The following is a 21,331-nucleotide window of genomic DNA, read 5'->3' on the forward strand; positions in this document are numbered from 1 at the left end:
AGTAGAGAGATATCATTTTTAAAAGTGACTTAAACACAGTTGTTTCTCCTTGAGAAAGAGATCTAAAGCAGATCAAAGTGAAATAAAAAAATTAAAGCATTAATTTATATGGACCATTCAGAAGAAAAGATTAGAAATGTATAAAAGCTTCTTTCAAAAAGAGATCATAATAGAAAAATAATTTGACTTCATTTCAATATAATAAAGGCTAAGAATTTAAAATTGCCTGAAACTGGTACTGAGCTTTTCTTTAAGGCAGGGATTTCGTGGGTGGACACGTTGATGGCTCTGTTTACAGCACCACAGCCTTATGAAGTCGCCTACCTTATGAAGTCCTTCAGAATTCCACATGCTAGACACGTCAGCGTGACTTTTATGTTCTCTGTTCTATTATACCAGTGTGCATTTTAATAATTACTCATTGCACAAAAAGAGAATGTTCAAGTAGTAGGGTTACATTTCTCTAGAGAATGATAAGATCTATACTAATTAACTGTTTTTTTTTTCTTATACAAGGATAAATTTTAATCAACTCTTAAGGGCTGTATTCTCAGTTTTATCATCATTCATTGGAGTCATTGCTGCATTTAAAGGGCTTTGAGGCTGGGACTACTGGGGGTAAAATAAGAGACTGACTGTGTTTGGGTACAACAGAATTTTAGTTGACTCTATTTGGAATCCTATAGCTTTATATGATTTCTCACTTTCAAATGAAGAAAATATTTTATGACTGCCAAGGAGTATTCTATTCCCAGTAAAGAAATCCCTTTGCTTATATTTCTTATGCTTTCCAGGAAAAATTTCTTCAACTTTTGTTCTAAAACTTGGTGGCCTCTTGATCATTTAGTCCCAAACACCAAGTTCTTAAAAATACCATCTGTCCATTCCAATGACAAAACCCCAGAACACATGGTGTATTTGATGCTCCTTAGAGATCCCTGAGAGTTAGAAGCACTCTTAGAGATGATCTAACTACATTATCATTCACAGGCAAGGAACATGGGGTCAGAGCTTTTACTAAAAAGCTTTTTTAGCTTTTACTATGCCTAAATCTTTAGAGCTTCTCTGTAACAAACCTAGGATTAGGATTTAGGTCTTTGGCTCTTCCACGTAGCAACATTTTAAGAGGAGTGATATAAAATAGTCTATTTCTTTAAGACAAATGCTTATTTCTTTATGAATACAAGATTGAAAAAGAATTAAATGCACATTTTTTTTGTAATAAAATGAGTGTTCCACCATATTAAGGAGCAGTAAGAGCATTCAATTAACTAGTACAAAGATAGGTGACAGCTTCAACAAAAGACCTTTGTTTACCCAGGTAAAAAAGATGCAGATGCCTCTGGGTTTATCAGAGCAACATCAATAAAGGAATTGTTTTACCTCAAATACTTTATATCTAAATGGAAGGCATATCTGTTATAAGAAAATTAAAAGTGAAACTCGGTTATAGTTTATTTCCAATACTGTACATAGCCAGTGTCATATAACTGAAATGTTGACTATATTCTGATTTCAAATTTAAGTGTGAATATCCTAAAATAGCCATTTGAATTTTTTACTGTGTATGGATTCGGGCATCAACATTTATACAAGAATAAGCATCTCCTATCTGAAAAATGCTGAATGAAATAATCAGATAAAAGTTAATATCTTTATGAGAACTTAATGTTAAGGTACTCCCAGTAAAACTAAGAAACATGTTAACTAAATTCTGTTGTTTCCAGATATCTAATAAATATAATACACATTTCCTAATTAGCATGTAAACTATTAACAATATACAAGAGCTGAATACCAGACATTTGTTCCTAAAGCAATCATATATACTTCAATCATATATACTTCAATACTTGAGAAATGAGCTGGGAAAAATCTATATTTAAGGCTCTAGATTAAGTACTTTATATGGAAAATTCAAACCCCATAGGCAAAGGATTAAAACAACAACAATAACAGCTACTTCTCAACCAAGATTTATGATGTTATTCATACATTATAAGTAACCTGTAAGTTCTGTTTAGAAATAATCTTTTCTGGATTGCTATCTGTAAGGAATTTTAATGGATTTATATTTGGAGTTGATATATGTGAATACATATCTTAACAGTGTTTTCCCCCTTCTGACAGCTGTCTGAAAACCTTGTTTGAAATAAACTGGTTTTTAATCGGCCATTTAAAAAACTAGAGTGGTGTTGAGTATTTTATCTGTAGCATGCATATAAATAACTTGGCATGATACCACTGTAAAATTAAGAGAAGCCTATTCTTTAGGAGCTCTTGTCCATAGATTGCTCAGGGCACGGGTGTCATTAGCATGAAGTGCTGATTATATCATACATCATCTAGGCACCATATGAATAGATAAGGACTCATACTGAAAATAGGCACACCCACACATTATCAAAACTCTTCATCCAAAATAATTTCTCATTCATTCTCAATGATGCTACGGTGTCTGACACACATAACTGTGATTAAGTTTGGATTAATTGTGTTATAGTTTGGATGTGAGGTGTCCCCCAAAAGCTCAATGTGAGACAATGCAAAAGTTTGGAGGAGAAATGATTGGGTTATAGCCTTTGCCTAATCAATGAGTTAATACCTGATGGGATTAACTGAAGTGAAAGGGTGTGGCTGGAGGGAGTGGGAATAGGGGTGTAATTTTGGGTATATATTTGTATCTGGAGAGTAGAGTTTTTCTCTCTGCTTCCTGATGTGAGCTGCTTCCCTCTGCCACACTCTTCCACCATGATGTTCAGCCTCACCTCAAGCCCTGAGGAATGGAGCCAGCCTTCTATGGATTAAGACCACTGAAACTGTGAGCCCTCAAATAAACTTTTCCTCCTTATAGTTGTTCTAGTCAGATCCTTTAGTCACAGCAGCGAAAAAGCTGACTACAACACCAGCCAATCACAATTGCTCACATTTAAAGAAGGCATGTAGACTTTTCTAATTTTGAGGTTCTCTGTGACATGGCACCATGTAACTGTTCCATATAACTGGTGCCTATGATAGATTAGAGACAGAGCTCAGAGGAATGAGAAACCTGTGCCAAGAAAAAGCCAGGCTCACCAGAAGAGCAGTCTCTATAGCTCAGATTGTAGTCATAACAAGTATATGTACATCCTGTGACACCTGGGTCATTCACAATGGTGTTCATGATCCCTTTGTATAAGTAAATCAATGTTTGTGCAACTCTGCAATGCACTGACATGGTTTGAAAAACATCTAGAATAAGTACTTTTTCATTTCTGAGTCCTGGAAGGGCTTTACAGTGCTCTACTATTTATGTTTATATAATTGATTATGTTTATGCTTATTATGTTTATGATTATGTTTATAATGATTATGTTTACAAAGCCTCTGATACAATACAAATCTAATACTTGGATTTTGTGCTACCTCAGTGAGTTTTCTTGTAAGTGATAATGTACAGTGCCATTCTACTTTAGATGAATGACATGTAAGACCAAAAATTAGCTTCAGGAGCATGTTTAATGGAAATGAAGAAAGCACTTATATTTAACATTGAGATAATACAAAATAATTAGTTTCATTGAAAAGTTTCTAGTTAACTGTAAGTGCCAAAGTAGCCATTTGTAGTCTTCTAATTAACACACCAAGATAGGACTTTATGAAACATTACTTTTTAAAGTATAATAAGATGTGTGGCATATTTTAGCTTCGGTTTCTAACAAAAAAATCTCAGAAATAAAATTAGCAGCCTGAGTCCATCCTTCCTGCTGGGAAATTACTTACTCATGGTAATGACTTCCATTCTTACAGGGCTGCAACTTACCAACTGACTCAATCATTCACCCAGGAGATGACATCAGAGGTCAAGGGACTTTCTTCTACTATTATTGTGTTAATTGTTGGAAAAAGCTGATCTCTCTAATGCTACAATTACAATTTCTTTCTAACTTTTCCCCTTCAGTCTGTTGATAATGACAATGGCTAGCAAATGATCAGAATTGATTCCTGTTCCATGAAGCATCCTCTTGTTCCGATTAATGTCGTCTTCTTTAAACAATTTACCTCTCTCACCCCTCATCCCCACATGTCACAGGAGGCTGCAAGGAAAAAAAAGTATGAGCTGTTGCCACATGTTTCCAAATATCTCTTATATCTGTAACAAATGTATGCAAAGGGGACAGTTTTTGTGTCTCCCATCTTTGCTGTGGTCTCAGAGGATGACCTGGCATCTTGCTCAAGAAATCCCCAGCTTCTTGCTTCCTCCTGGATGCAGTTGTCACTGTCTTCCTGCTTTTGGTGACCTTGATGTACTCCTTAGTATACTGTAGTTTTTTTTTTTAAAGAATCTTCTGCATAGAAAATCATGACATCTGTGAATGAAGTTAAGTTCTATTTCTTCTTTTCCAACATCTGTAACTTTCATTTCTGTTTTTTATCATAGTCCCTAGCTTGGGATTCCAGACCCATGTAACATAATAGTGATGAGAAAGGACACCTTTGCTTAGCTCTCAATCCTAGGGGAGTGTCCAGTCCTTCTCCACTAAACACAAAATGAGCTGCAGGTCTTTGGTAGATCTCTTTATCAAACAGAAGAATTCTCCTGTTATTAGTTTTATAAGAATTTTTAAAAAATTACCATGCTCATGTACTGTTTTTTTTTTTCAAATGTTATTTCTGCATTAATTCATATCATCATATAACTTTTCTTCTTTGGTATGTGGATATAGTAGATTCAGTGATTGACTTTTTAACTTTTGACTTTCCAGTTTTAAAATTTGGGGCATTTTGTATACCCCAAACAAATTCTACTTCTTATGTGTATACTTCTTATTCATTGCTGGATTTGATTTGTTAGTATCGTGTTGATGATTCGTGTGCTTATATTCATGAGATGTTGGTCTGTAGTTTTCCTTTTTTATAATACCTTTATCTGGCTTTAGTATTAGGGTAATTCTGACCTCATAGAATGAGTTAACAAGAGTTCTCCCTGTTTCTCTTTCTTGGAACAGATTGGTGAGGACTGGTATTGTTTTTTTTTCCTTAGACATTTGGGTCATGAAACTAATTGGGTCTTGTGCTTTCTGTTTTGGAAGGTTATCAACTATTGATTGATGTAAGGTTATTCAGGTTGTCCATTTCTGCTTGTGTTGGTTTTGGTAGTTTGTGTCCTTCAAGGAATTGATCTATTTCATTTTATTTACCAAATTTGTGAGTATAACAAATAATAATTTGTGAGTATAATATAATATAATAGTGGCCCTTATTATTATTTTTTAATTTGTTTATTTTTATTCTAATTTATTATAATGACAGCAGAATGCATTACAATTCTTATTACAAATATAGAGCACAATTTTTCACATCTCTGGTTGTATACAAAGTATATTCACACCATTTGTGTCTTCATATATGTACTTAGAGTAATGATGTCCATCCCATTCCACTGTCTTTTCTACCCCTATGTCCCCTCTTTTCCCCTCCCACCCCATTGCCCTAGAGAAAATGTGGTATATACACAATGGAATATTACTTAGCAATAAAGAGAATAAAACCATGGCATTTGCAGGTAAATGGATGGAGTTGGAGAATATGATGCTAAATGAAGTTAGCCAATCCCCAAAAAACTTATTACCTTTTTAAAGTCCATGGATCAGTAATGATGACTCTTCTTTAATTTCTGATACTAGTAATTTTTGTCTTCTTTATTTTCTTAGCCTGGCTAGAGATGTATCAATTTTATTGATCTTCTCAGAGAATAGGATATGGGGGTCAATTATTTTCTGTACTATTTTCTTTGTCATTGGAATATACTTTTAATTTTTAAATTTTCTTTTCTTTTGTTGTTGGCTTAAATAGCTCTTCTTTCCTTAACCTCCTTAGGAGAAACTCAGGCCATTTATTTTTGATTTTTTTTATTTCCTGATATATGTATTCAGTGCTACAAATTTCCCCCAAACATCACACAAAATTCTGGTAAGTTGTATTTTTACTTATTTCCAAATATTTAAAAAATTCCTCCTGAGATTTGCTTTTTGATCCTTACATTATTTAGAAGTATGTTGTTTAATCTCCAAATATTTTTGGATTTTTGAGCTTTTTGTTTCTAATTTAATGCCGATGTGGCTTGATAATATGCTTTGTATGTTTATTATTCTTTTAAATTTGTTAAGATGAGATTTCTGGTGTAGAATGCAGTCTATTTTGGTAAATGCTCCCATGTGAGCATAAGAAGAGTGTTTATTCTGCTGTTGTTGGATGGCATATTCTCTAAATGTCAATTAGAGCAAGTAGATGGATAAAGTAGTTTAGGTCATGTATATCCTAATGTTTGTCTGTGAGTAATCTCGTTTCTTAAACTTCTCTCCTCTCTTTTCTTATAATGTATTGCACTGTATCTTACACTGTATATTCCTACTTGGTTATATTTCTAACTGCAACTTCCCTTTGCTTCTCACCTACTCCAGAGCCCTTCCCTTTTTTCTTACTTGGATCATACACTGTATTGTTTTATTCCTTTCCGACTCTTGAATGTGCGTCATACAGATCCATGTCTTGAAGGCCTTTTGCTTCTCTCAAACTCCTAGCACCATGGCACACATAGAGGGTGATATTCACATAGGAGATGAATAGCTGTTGATTGAAATGGACAAAGGTGACACCCACCACTCCCCCAAATCAAGAAGAGAACTGAGACATTCCAGCATACCCTGTGAGGGCTGATTTTGAAGCTATGGGTGTCTATTAATAAATATCTCTGGAAATTTTGTTGTCAGAAAAAGACTCATAATGACTATTCTAAAACAGGGGTTTCTTCTCTCCTCCTCCTCCTCCCCCTCCCCCTCCCCTTCCCCCTCCTCCTCCCCCTCCCCCTCCTCCTCCTCCTCCTCTTCTTCTTCTTCTTCTTCTTCTTCTGGCTATTGTAACAAAATACCATAAACAAACAACAGAAATTTATTTTTTCATAGTTCTGGAGACTAGAAATCCGAAAGTACAAAGTGTGAATCAGCAGGACGATGCTCCTCTGAAGTCTCTAGGGATAATCCTTCCTATCTCTGTCAGCTTCTGGTGGTCTCATTCTTTGGTGTTTTCGGGCTTAGAACAGCCACAGAACTCCAGTCTTTGCCTCTGTAGTCACATGACTTTTTTTTTTTTCCCTTAGTGTGGCACCTCTGTGTCTCTGTGCCTGTCATGGCTTTCTTATAAGGACACCAGTCTCCCTGACACTGTTCATTCTCAATATTTTTTTAACGGGGGGAAAAAATAATTGTCCTACAGGTCCATTTTATTGTGGCCTCTGATTTCCTCTCGGGGAGCTATCTCCTCACACACTTTTCTGGAGTCTGTAGGAAATTCACACAGAGGAGAGATGAAACCCCAAACTGACACTTAGTGTCCTCACCCTGTTGTTTGGTCTTCCTGTCCTACATTTCCCAACCACCATCTGAAGTGGAGTACAATATACAAATCTTTCAGGTTCTCATATCCCCCATTTTCTCACTAGAATATACTGTGTTGCTCTATTTTGTTTTGCAGGGGGGAGAGAAGAAGTACTCTCATGTAATCTGATAACCAGAATGTGATAAGAAATTCTATTAGTTCTTGAAGAGTAATAGAAATGGATAAATATGCATTTTAAGAGGCCCCTTTTGGAACTGCATTAAGGGGGAACAAAGGCAGGCCTCGGGGTCCATAGCAGGGGCTGCTCAGAGGACACTTTGGAGCTCATGGGCATTCCTGCCTTTCTGATCCTGCCAGGTGAGCTCTTCCTACTCTGTCTGCATTTCCAGCTGACCCTATGTGCCAACAGCTTGTCTGTGTGAGGGTAAGCATCACACTACAAAAAAGAGGTGACTCTGGCAACCCTAGTATAATGTGTGTTAGGGAATATTTGCCATGGAGAAAGTATGTTCCTTTATATTTCAACCTTTGAATTTTATTTTCAAAGGGTTTTATTATATGATTTTTTATAAACTAACATAAGATAAAAATAACCATTCTATAGTTGTTGGGATCAATGCAATTCTTGGGGAAAATAAAGTTGTTGAATGACAAAGGGAAAAGGTTATTTTATTTTGTTGCCTAGTTCCGGAGCTGTTATTTTGCAGGTATTGATATTTAAGTGGCTTCTAAATGGGAAAAGAGCCACAGCAGGGAGCCCTCTGAATACAAACTGAAAACTTCAAATTATGCAACTACCATTATTCTAGTTTTTTAAAAACATCAGATTTAATCAACGTTTTCCAGTGTCTCCCTATGGCTAAAAATGTATTTTGATTTCACCCAATTCTTATTGTAGTAACTGGAAATACATGCATACAAAAATGCTTATCTATATAATTCTCTCTGCTGTCTTGCTCTTAAAGAGGATAGAGTGAATTTTGTGGTACAGAAAAGGAGGATCCAAAGAATCAGATTTGCCATGAGCTTGTTTATGCCAATGGATATACTTTTTTCTCAGTAGCACATGGATCCTTCTCAAAAATAGACCATATATTATGCCATAGGGCAACCCTCAGTAAATATAAAGGGGTGGAGATAATACCATGCATTTTATCTGATCATAATGGAATGAAACTGGAAATCAATGATAAAAGAAGGAAGGAAAAATCCTACATCACATGGAAAATGAACAATATGTTACTGAATGATCAATGGGTTACAGAAGACATAAAGGAGGAAATCAAAAAATTCTTAGAGATAAATGAAAATACAGACACAACATATCGGAATCTATGGGACACAATGAAAGCAGTTTTAAGAGGGAAATTCATCGCCTGGAGGTCATTCCTCAAAAAAAGGAAAAACCAACAAATAAATGAGTTCACACTTCATCTCAAAGCCTTAGAAAAGGAAGAGCAAAACAACGGCAAATGTAGCAGAAGGCAAGAAATAATTGAAATCAGAGCGGAAATCAACGAAATGGAAACAAAAGAAACTATTGAAAAAATTGACAAAACTAAAAGTTGGTTCTTCGAAAAAATAAATAAGATCGACAGACACTTAGCCATGCTAATGAAGAGAAGAAGAGAGAGAACTCAAATTACTAACATACGGGATGAAAAAGGGAATATCACAACAGATGCTACAGAAATACAGAAGACAATTAGAAATTATTTTGAAAACCTATATTCCAATAAAATAGAAGATAGTGAAGACATCGATAAATTTCTTAAGTCATATGATTTGCCCAGACTGAGTCAGGAGGATACACACAATTTGAACAGACCAATATCAATGGATGAAATTGAAGAAGCAATCAAAAGACTACCAACCAAGAAAAGCCCAGGATCGGATGGGTATACAGTGGAGTTTTACAAAACCTTTAAAGAAGAATTAATACCAATACTTTTCAAGTTATTTCAGGAAATAGAAAAAGAGGGAGCTCTTCCAAATTCATTCTATGAGGCCAATATCACCCTGATTCCGAAACCAGACAAAGACACCTCAAAGAAAGAAAACTACAGACCAATATCTCTAATGAACCTAGATGCAAAAATCCTCAATAAAATTCTGGCGAATCGGATACAAAAACACATCAAAAAAATTGTGCACCATGACCAAGTAGGATTCATCCCTGGGATGCAAGGATGGTTCAATATACGGAAATCAATAAATGTTATTCACCACATCAATAGACTTAAAGATAAGAACCATATGATCATCTCGATAGACGCAGAAAAAGCATTTGACAAAGTACAGCATCCCTTTATGTTCAAAACATTAGAAAAACTAGGGATAACAGGAACTTACCTCAACATTGTAAAAGCTATCTATGCTAAGCCTCAGGCTAGCATCATTCTGAATGGAGAAAAATTGAAGGCATTCCCTCTAAAATCTGGAACAAGACAGGGATGCCCTCTATCACCACTTCTATTCAATATAGTTCTCGAAACACTGGCCAGAGCAATTAGACAGAAGAAAGAAATTAAAGGCATAAAAATAGGAAAAGAAGAACGTAAATTATCACTGTTTGCGGACAACATGATTCTATACCTAGAAGACCCAAAAGGGTCTACAAAAAAACCACTAGAACTAATAAATGAATTCAGCAAACTGGCAGGATATAAAATCAACACACATAAATCAAAGGCATTTCTGTATATCAGCGACAAAACTTCTGAAACGGAAATGAGGAAAAACACCCCATTCACAATATCCTCAAAAAAAAAAAATACTTGGGAATCAACCTAACAAAAGAGGTGAAAGATTTATACAATGAAAACTACAGAACCCTAAAGAGAGAAATAGAAGAAGATCTTAGAAGATGGAAAAATATACCCTGTTCATGGACAGGCAGAACTAACATCATCAAAATGGCGATATTACCAAAAGTTCTCTATAGGTTTAATGTAATGCCAATCAAAATCCCAATGGCATTTCTTGTAGAAATAGATAAAGCAATCATGAAATTCATATGGAAAAATAAAAGACCCAGAACAGCAAAAGCAACTCTAAGCAGGAAGTGTGAATCAGGCGGCATAGCGATACCAGATTTCAAACTATACTACAGAGCAATAGTAACAAAAACAGCATGGTACTGGTACCAAAACAGGTGGGTGGACCAATGGTACAGAATAGAGGACACAGAGACTAATCCACAAAGTTACAACTATCTTATATTTGATAAAGGGGCTAAAAGCATGCAATGGAGGGAGGATAGCATCTTCAACAAATGGTTCTGGGAAAACTGGAAATTCATATGCAACAAAATGAAACTGAATCCCCTTCTCTTGCCATGCACAAAAGTTAACTCAAAATGGATCAAGGAGCTTGATATCAAATCAGAGACTCTGCATCTGATAGAAGAAAAAGTTGGCTCCGATCTACATATTGTGGGGTCGGGCTCCAAATTCCTTAATAGGACACCCATAGCACAAGAGTTAATAACAAGAATCAACAAATGGGACTTACTTAAACTAAAAAGTTTTTTCTCAGCAAGAGAAACAATAAGAGAGGTAAATAGGGAGCCTACATCATGGGAACAAATTTTTACACCTCACACTTCAGATAGAGCCCTAATATCCAGAGTATACAAAGAACTCAAAAAATTAAACAATAAGAAAACAAATAACCCAATCAACAAATGGGCCAAAGACCTGAACAGACACTTCTCAGAGGAGGACTTACTTCTCAGAGGAGGACATACAATCAATCAACAAGTACATGAAAAAATGCTCACCATCTCTAGCAGTCAGAGAAATGCAAATCAAAACCACCCTAAGATACCATCTCACTCCAGTAAGATTGGCAGCCATTATGAAGTCAAACAACAACAAGTGCTGGCGAGGATGTGGGGAAAAGGGTACTCTTGTACATTGCTGGTGGGACTGCAAATTGGTGCTGCCAATCTGGAAAGCAGTATGGAGATTCCTGGGAAAGCTGGGAATGGAACCACCATTTGACCCAGCTATTGCCCTTCTCGGACTATTCCCTGAAGACCTTAAAAGAGCGTACTGCAGGGATATTGCCACATCGATGTTCATAGCAGCACAATTCACAATTGCTAGACTGTGGAACCAACCCAGATGCCCTTCAATAGATGAATGGATAAAAAAAATGTGGCATTTATACACAATGGAGTATTACTCTGCACTGAAAAATGACAAAATCATCGAATTTGCAGGGAAATGGATGGCATTAGAGCAGATTATGCTAAGTGAAGCTAGCTAATCCCTAAAGAACAAATGCCAATGTCTTCTTTGATATAATGAGAGCAACTAAGAACAGAGCATGGAGGAAGAGCAGGAGGAAAAGATTAACATTGAACAGAGACATGAGGTGGGAGGGAAAGGGAGAGAAAAGGGAAATTGCATGGAAATGGAAGGAGACCCTCATTGTTGTACAAAATTACATATAAGAGGTTGTGAGGGGAATGGGGAAAAAAACAAGGAGAGAAATGAATTACAGTAGATGGGGTAGAGAGAGAAGATGGGAGGGGAGGGGAGGGAGGATAGTAGAGGATAGGAAAGGTAGCAGAATACAACAGTTACTAATATGGCATTATGTAAAAATGTGGATGTATAACCGATGTGATTCTGCAATCTGTATTTGGGGTAAAAATGGGAGTTCATAACCCACTTGAATCTAATGTATGAAATATGATATGTCAAGAGCTTTGTAATGTTTTGAACAATCAATAAAAAAAATTGCAAAGAAGTTTAAAAAAAAAAAAGAAAGAAACTGCTGTTGAACAAAAAGAAGAGCCAGCTGATCCAGCACTCAAACTCTGAATCCAAGATGTGTTCACTGGGAGGAATACCATACATTCAACCTCACCATGGTGCTAGGGTGGTTCACCATGGTATATAAACTCACCAACCCAAGAACAGTGGTGTGGAGGAGACTCACAGAAAAAGGCCAAAAGCAGCTTTGTGCTTTCTGTTTGGAGACGGAATTCATGTGCAGCAGATAATGTTTAAATCTCATCTCCTGTGATGAGAGCAGAGAAAATGATGTGTTATTGCTTTAAGCAGGACACTGTTTCATTTAGTGAATGTGAATCTTTTGGCTTTCTGGTACAGCTCAAGATTCTGCTTATTATAAATGGAAAACAGTCTGTCAAGCTTTGGCATTTGCATTGAAATGCACAACATCAGATTGCACAGGGAGGAGGTATTTTATTTTGTTTCAACTAATTTATTTCATGGCCACACTTAAAATGCTGTATGTATAATGGGAATGTTAAAAGCTTCAGATGGCAATTTTTAGTAAGAAATTGTCATGAATACAGACAAACAGAAAGCAGGACAAGATCCAATAGTCTTCCCTTACGTCATTTGGAATTCAAATACTCTAAGGTCTTGGATTTTTTTTTTTTTAATGTATGTATTTACAAGCATCTACAATACACTAGTTTAAAATAAGATCTGTTCATAGCCAGATTACTGAGCCCCAGCTGCAACTAAATATTGATAATTGTAGTGTTCTAAAGAAGTACACAAATTCTGGTTTGGGTTGTTTGGGTTTGGTCACAGAGAGTGGAGATGCCATCCTGTCCCTTACTCCTGATGATGATTTATGCCTTATTACACCTGCTTTAAATGCTGACACAATGATCCTGGACCTTCCCTCTTCCATCCTCTCTATTATTTTAACTCAAGAAATCAGCTATTTTTAAGTTTTTATTTCTAATCACGGTCTAGCCTAAAGGATTTGGAGGGTTTACGTGTAAGTTTTGTACATTGAGTGGAATGTTTCAATCATGTCCCCAACTCATGTACATAAAAAGGAAGATATACATGAGTTGGGGACATTTCCTTCTCCAATATTTCTTAAAAGATATTTGTTTTTTAAAAAAGAAAAACAGCTAGGTTTATTTTTGTCTACCTTTGACAACAATCAACTCAGAAATATTTATTGAGCATGATTTTGTCTTAGGTGCTGGGAATATAATGAACAGAGTTGTCATGGATTCTGCTGATAAAGGTCTCATAGTCTAGCAGGAGGAGACAGATGCTCAGACATGTGATTTTGATGCTGTGTATTGAGGGACGTGGTACGGGCTAGGAGCTGATAATGCACATAGTGGGAATATCCACACTGGACTTGTTAGGTCAGAGGCTTCCTGATGTCTCAAATGAAACCAGAAGATAAGCAAGAGTTGAGTCACAGGAAGACAGGGGAGAACGTAGTAGGGGAATTCCAGGAAAAAAAAGGGTTGGGCAGAAGAACATAATACAGTACATACCTGAAGTTAAATATCAAATTCATAAGAGTATTGGCATGGAAGAGGATGGAATAGAGACTGGGAAGAGAGGGACCGGTAGTGAAAGGCCTGGTATACTACCTGAGGGAATTTAAACTTGCAATAATCTATTTGAAGTCTTATAAATGATAGTTATTATTATTGAGCAGAATAGCTATATCATTTTTCTGCTTGTTTTTCAAATATTTTAGATATTATAAAACATTCAGCAATCCAATTTTAAAGATTCCTATAGTAAATTCTTCCTGGAATTGAGTGTGAAAACTATTACCACATGTTTATACATCCTTTTTTTGGGGGGTGGGGATCAGAACCAGAAATGATTTTTGCCTTATAGGAAGCTGAGTAAGTGCTTTTTTTTTTCTTTGCACTACTTCAAGCCATTAAGTACATATGTTTTAAATCTTTTTTTACATTTTAACTTTTTATTGAAAATATTTTGATATTACTGATAGTTCATAATTTCCTCTAGAATGAGATGATATAAACCATAATGAAAACACCATTTGAACTTCCCGGGTCTTCTATTTTTAACCAGTAATTTTAGTATATACTTTCTTAAGGAGAATTCTTTGAACAAGATAAAAATCCTAGCACAAAGGAAAAATCATACTTGAGTTTTGAAATTAAAATGTAATCAGAAGAATAACCTTAGGGCTTATCTTTTTTTTTTTTTTTTTTTTACTGCTGTGTGAGTAACCCAAAGGGTAGGTAGATACACAAAAAGTTATTCAAACTATATGTTTAATATCATCACAGTATATTTTCCTAGTATTTGAGCTCAGTTGATATGTTCATACATATATGTACATTGGGGTATTTTACATACCTTATTTAGTCATATATCGTGGATGAACATATACCCTAATCTGCTCCCCAAAAAGTTTACATTGACTGGAATGCAACAGGTACTGCAAAAGTGTAATTCCAATGCCTTAAAAATCCCCAAACACAAATTAAACCAAGTTGATAAAATTGGAAAGGAGCTCTTACCAGATTAATAAGAAAGAAAAATTGTGAAGAGAGAATTTGTTACCTTTCCCTGATTGCCTTCTTTGGACATGAATAGGTTTTACTCCTTAGCTTCCACAAGGACAGTGATGGCTGGGTAACATGTAAAATATTTGAAGTTGGACAAAAATGATAGGAGAGTTAAATGACCATGAGTTCCCCAGGATGCTGTGCATATGAGATTTTAATAGGTTTCTGTCAAATTTGGAAGGAAATTAAGAGTTTTAATTTTTTAATTAAATTGAATATGGAGCACAAGAAAGAACATGCCAAGTTTTTACTTGACTAGACATTTCACATGATCAGATAACATTCAGTAACTTTTTAATACCAATCTGAATATATTACACTTAAATATTTTGATTATTTGGAGACAGTCTTCCAGAAATATAATTAATTCCTTTCCTTCATCGAAAATCTGTAATGAATTATTCGTTCAACTAAAGATTTTGCCCTAGCGTGACAGACTATGTGTAAAATATAAAAACAAAATGTCTCTTATTTTTTAAAAGAACAAAAAGATTACCTTCTTTTCTGAATAATGTATTTCAGAAAGACATAGAACATTCTTCAATATTACAGTGATAATTATTTTTTAAAAGGCTAGAATTCATCTTATACCATCTTATTACCCACTTTCCCTCTAGAACATGCTAAATCTATCCTCCTGAGTTTAATTTCAAGTCTTTGAAAGGAATGTAATCTTAAAAAAATTAGAAAGAAATTTAAGCTCCAACTCATAAATTATCATTTTTCCCTACGGGAATAGTTTGAAATTACATACTAACAACACTCCTTTAATTTAATATTCTAAAAAAACAGCATCTGAACAAAAGAGAGTAGTGAGTAGCAGGCCAGTGTGATGATGCATTGTATTAAACAGTAAAATAACCTTCAGCCTTCACAGATGTGTTTTCTATTTTCTAAATCTTTACAAAGCACAAAATGAAAATCCTCAACGGCCTGAGAGGTAGAGATGAAGAACCCATTTTCCAAATGGGAAACTGAGGCAATGAGGTGCATTGCTATAGACCATAAAAGTGGTCAGCAGCAGTGTCAAGATTAGAAGCAGGAGGACTTGATTGCATTTGTTTACATGGATACCCAAAACATATCAATGGAATGACAGGTGTGTTGTGGGTCCATTCCTGCTGCCTGTGTTCCATCTTGCTCTATGACATGAAGAGCTGATGGAAGATTGAAACTCCGTGTGGAGTTGATGGTGCATTTATTCTCCAGTGTCAGACCCATGAAATCAACATGAGGAATGATTATTTATAGTGACATAGCTTCAGGAATGTAGTCTATATCAAAAGTACATAGAATGGATACCAGCAAATAAGATCAAGATATGAAAAATAAAATTGAGGGACGGCTAATGCATGATGGAAAAAATCACAACTTTGGTTCACTATTTCTACTGTCATGCCCTACAAAGAGGTGTTTATGAGTACAATTAGAAATAAATTATAGAACGATTAGATCTGAAAATTAGCTAGCATTTCTATGCTTAAGTGAGCCTTCACTGGCATGTCCTTAAATTGGGAGGGAATAAGTAGGGTCTCATTTTGCTGCATATTATATTAAACACATTTCTTTCTAGAGTACAAAAATATATTCTTATCCACTGCACATGATTTACCAAGCTCCTCAACTACAGTAAATAGTAAAGAAAATTCAATGATTTCACGTAGCAGAGGTATGAGTCCAACAAGCAAGATGGCAACAGTGGAGGTACATTTGTTGGGGGTGGTTTGTAGGAAATGCCAGAAAATAAACAACCATATTGTCCTGTAGGCTCGTAAGAATGATGTCCATCAAGGTCAACACCACAGTCACTGTGTGAGTAGCCAGTACATTAGGGATACACCGACATAGATGACACACAGCATTATCCAGTTTATCCTTGTGATTGGCGACCTGTGGTTACCTGTCACGTGGAGGACGACATTGGAAGAGACAGTGCCACTAGAGTTTTGGGCCCGAGCCACATAGAGGCCTGCATCTGCCTTGCATACCTTCGGAATGAACACGGAATGCTTTGTTTCCTTGTTTAAAACCTGTAAGTGCCCATCTGTAGACAATTTCTGGCCCTTCTTGTACCTAAAGCAGAGAGTCAGTTTTTAAAGTCAGGATCACGATTCATTCACATCATTCCCAAGTTCTAACAAATTGCAAATTAGCTCAAGAGTTCTATAGTGCTCTATAGGATTAGCAGGAGCTTTCATGGCTATGACATATTCCAGGGAGGCTGTTTATCTTTCAAGCAGAGGTTGGCAACTGGAGGTCAGAGAGTTACACTGATTGGCTTAGATCATATTTTTGAAAGATTAAGTTTGACAACATTGAACAATTGGAATATTACATGTAAAAATTCAGATATCCAGCTACTCTTAAAGAAACCAAACCATCTGATCACACTGGGTCACCATTTGCTCTTGGTGATAATTACCAAGAGTGTGAAATGACACCCTCACATTCAACCTGCTTCACTCTTTCTGCAGCTACAGAGCAGCAGCTGTGACGCTGCCTTGGATTCTCTGTTGGAGTGAGACACATTTGCCCCTCAATTTGTATCATCAGATCTACATAACAGCACAAATGTGCCCTAGTAGAGGAAGCGACTTATACATCATTTCCTGGCGAAATGAGTTCATTTAATTTTTGTAAATTAATTTCATTAGGAGAAGATGGCTTCTCATTATAAAAGGCATTTATGTAATTGGATTTTGACTGCTCATGACATATTTCTAAAAGTTTCCTATGAACATGAGCACTTACCTTTTTATAATGCAAATAATTTATTTTGTATATCTTACATTCTTTTTTTTTAAATTTTTATTGTTGGTTGTTCAAAACATTACATAGTTCTTGATATAGCATATTTCACACTTTGATTCAAGTGGGTTATGAACTCCCATTTTTACCCCGTATACAGACTGCAGAATCACATCAGTTACACATCCATTGATTTACATATTGCCATACTAGTGTCTGTTGTATTCTGCTGCCTTTCCTATTCTCTACTATCCCCCCTCCCCTCCCCTCCCCTCTTCTCTCTCTACCCCCTCTACTGTAATTCATTTCTCCCCCTTGTATTTTTTTTCCCTTTCCCCTCACTTTTACATTCTTGATTATTTATTTATATCCACTTTCTTCTCCACAGGGATTAATGACTAACCTGAATCATTTTTTGTTGTTGTTCCATTGCCTAAGTGAGGGATTTGAAGTTTTCTGAGTATACTAAATGTATGTCTCCCTGATAACTTGTCAGTTGTTCACTGAACAAAAGTTTTGTAAATCTGGTGGCAAAATATTTCCACCATTTGCAATGGTTCTCCGACAATATATATGTTGCAGTAGTTCTTCAGCCATATATACTAACCAAGTTGTTTATTCATGTAGACCAAAACAAGAAAGACTTCAGACAACATTTTTCTTTGGGGTGAATCGATATTTAATAAGGAACTAAATATCTTCTAAACTCAAAAATACAAAATTTTTTGACTTATTAAAAAAAACATGCAAATGTAAAATCAACAAAATAAAGCCAAAAAAAATTTCAAAGTTTGCACTACACACAACTGTGGTTTTCCTTACAAATTTGAGAAACCCAAGTTTTCTTGTAAGTTCTTTGGGTACCTCGTTCATACTTCATGTACTATCAATGGGCACACACATTAACTGAAACTATTAATGTCTACTAAAATATATTGCTAAATAAAAGCAAGCTTACTTATCTTAGTAGAAACTTGTTATCACATACTTATGTTGTACTCAAATAAATCTAGTTAAGGATGAAAATTTTTTGAAGGTTTAAAAGTAATCCCCATACTGAGAAATTAGAACTGCATTTGCAGTTAATGACAGTAGAGGTTCAAAACCTAAAACCTACAGTTTACTTTTTCTAAAACAAATAGGTTGAAAAATAATGATATCTCTAGAGTGAAATGATATTGGTCACAGCTCAGCTTTTATGATACCTCTCAAAAATGAGTTTGTTAGCTGTCTCCTGGAGCAACTGTGAAAGAAATGCTCTTATTCCACCTCTCACACTGAAGAAATTTATAAGAAGAAATCTTAGTAAAACAAATATTACAAAGGAGGCGTGTGTGACTGTTGGAAAGAGACAACAGGTGAAACGAAAGGAGAAAACCTAGATTCATGTATTTTAATTGCATAAGGGGTGTTAAGCCAAGAAAATCTCATGCTGATGTAGAAACAGACAATAGGGAAAGTATTTCAACCCACAATCTTCAGATGAGGAACATTAAACTGAAAACAAAAACAAATGCGACCAACTTGCAGTGCTTTTGGAGTCTGTTAAATTATTACTGTATCGGGTTACGTTTTTTTCCTTAAGGGTATTAACCATGCTGCTACTAAAATGAGCACTGGAAGTGAGATGTGAGAGCTGATCATGCAGAGTGGCAGTGTCTAGAACGTTAGCCAGCAAACCCTAAACCTTTAGGTTAGCACACACAGAATAACACCCTCAGGGGTTGGGTTTGTTTGTTGATGGCTTATCATTATAGGCTACCCACCATGTCAGTGTAGGCTCTGGAAATCCTGTTACTTCAACTTCCAATGTCACTGGAGAACCTTCCATGACAGTTACATTGGACAGGAGCCTGGAGAAATTTGGTGCCTGGCCAGCGAGGCTGACCACGCTGTTCTTGGCAGATGTGCTGCTCATCTCTTCTTGGGGAAACATTTTTTGTCTCTGATAGCCCCTGCTGCTGCCTGATGGAAAGTCAAGGCCCTGGAGGGCATCAGGGGAAGCATGCAGCCTGTCTCGGGTTTTAGTGACGTTATGATCAGCATGCATTTTCTCCTGTGTTTCTAGCAAACTTCCCTGAGCCTGAGGGTGCTGCTGTAAAGCTCTCTCATGCACTTCACTCAGCATGCTCTCCGGATGTTTAGCACTGATTTTGTATAAGGCAGAACTTGTTTCCAGAAATCCTCCGGAGGTGAGTGGGGGCTCAGCTTTGAATTGGGGGTAAGGCCTCTCAAAATGACTTGAAAATGTTTCTCTCTTTTCACTGCACTCATCGGCAAAAGCAACGGGTGGTGGAAGAGCAGATTCCTGGGCCTCCCCTGGACCACTGGTCCCCAACTGCATCCTGCAACTGCTGATGTGAATTAGGGGGGAGGAGCTGGGAGGCTCTTCTACCTCCATGTCTGAAGGTGCAAGGGGGGACTCGGGGCTTCCTGGGAGTGGAGGCAAGGAGATGTCATCAGGCGAGACACACTCATATTCTTCTCCTGACAGCATATCTTCAGGCTGAAGCAGGCCCTGGACACTGCTCTCTTCGGCAGAGGACAGAGGCCTCAGGTTCTGGAGAAGTCCATCTTCTCCTGCTCCAACAATGGCCAAAGTATCTACCACCTGCTCCTGATCCTTGGAGAGAAGAAAACCAAAACTGTTAGTTACACACTTTTCTTTTTCCAGGTTTCAATCAGAGGGAAACTCAACTTGCGAGAGGCTCATTAAAAAAAAAAAAAAAAAAAAGCCTCCAGTGAGTTAAAGCCCAGGGAGCTGGCACAGGGAACGTGGAACTTGAAACTATTTTGCCTACCCTGGAAACAGTCCCGTCCCATGACTAAGAATCATCACACTGACCTCCAGTCCCTGTGTAAAATGTGACAGGCCCTGTGAAATAGAAGAGAGAAGGCCAGTTTTCATCTGCAATGAAGGGGTTGGACTGGATCGATATCTTTGAAGCAGTGACCTGAGGAGTCTTCCCTATCCAGCAAATTTGGCTTTGGTCTGGTTTATCTCTACCTCATGTATACATATAGTTCCTAAAGTGTAGTTCACCTTGTTACATGATCCCTCAGACCCTCTCACAATAACCCCTCTTCTTTCTCAAAGAAAGCTATCCCTTGTTTTTAAACATAACATTATGTTTATCATTTTAGCCATTTTTATGCACACATTCCAGTGTTCATATTGTCGTGTGACCAACAGCCCCATCCATCTCCAGAAGTAATTCATCTTTCCAAACTGAAACTCGGCACCTAGCAGATAGTAGCAGATCCTTATTCTCTTTTCCCCAAACTCTGTCAGCTGTGATTCTATTTTCTGTCTAAGACTTTGGCTACTTTGGCTACTCTAGGTACCTCATACAGAGAAAGCCATTCTTTTTTTTTTTTTTTGACATATCATATTTCATACATTAGATTCAAGTGGGTTATGAACTCCCATTTTTACCCCAAATACAGATTGCAGAATCACATCGGTTACACATCCACATTTTTACATAATGCCATATTAGTGACTGTTGTATTCTGCGAAAGCCATTCTTAATGACTGGTTTTATTCTTACATTGAGAAATATTTGTTGAAGCTCTACTATGTACTAGGGACCATGCTAGGCATTGCAGGGATGACCTGATAAGGAAAAGGAGATCCAGTCACTGCACTTGGGGACTTGATTAGTGGGCAAGGCGGAGACTAGCGGTGCAATCACATCACACATTTCACAAGACGGCATGCCAAGATATAAGGAGGGACACTTGGCACTGCCTCCCAGCACCCCTCCTGCTTGAATTGTCCTGGTCTTTCTTCCCAGAATCCACATCTATCTCTGGTTTTAAGGAGAGGCCCACATGTCCCTTCTAGAAAAAACATTG

The 21,331-nt window shown here is 36.6% G+C and overlaps 1 protein-coding gene across 4 annotated transcripts in view; it reads right to left on the minus strand.

The window, feature by feature from the left end:
• Window positions 1-14,861: 14,861 nt before the first annotated feature.
• Window positions 14,862-21,331, minus strand: part of Ccdc141 (coiled-coil domain containing 141) — a 196,143-nt gene continuing 189,673 nt past the window's right edge. For all 4 annotated transcript variants that reach the window (XM_046447264.2, XM_046447263.2, XM_046447265.2 and 1 more), the window contains 2 exons: window positions 19,240-20,096; window positions 14,862-16,798 (listed from right to left, as the gene is read on the minus strand). In XM_046447264.2, coding sequence (XP_046303220.1) covers window positions 16,531-16,798; window positions 19,240-20,096 — 1,125 coding nt within the window. In that variant the 3' untranslated portion in view covers window positions 14,862-16,530. The remainder of the gene's footprint in view (window positions 16,799-19,239; window positions 20,097-21,331) is intronic.

Source organism: Marmota monax, unplaced genomic scaffold, assembly GCF_021218885.2.
Source record: "Marmota monax isolate L192 unplaced genomic scaffold, Marmota_monax_Labrador192_F-V1.1 WCK01_AAM20220418_F8-fsc00007, whole genome shotgun sequence".
NCBI lineage: Eukaryota > Metazoa > Chordata > Mammalia > Rodentia > Sciuridae > Marmota > Marmota monax.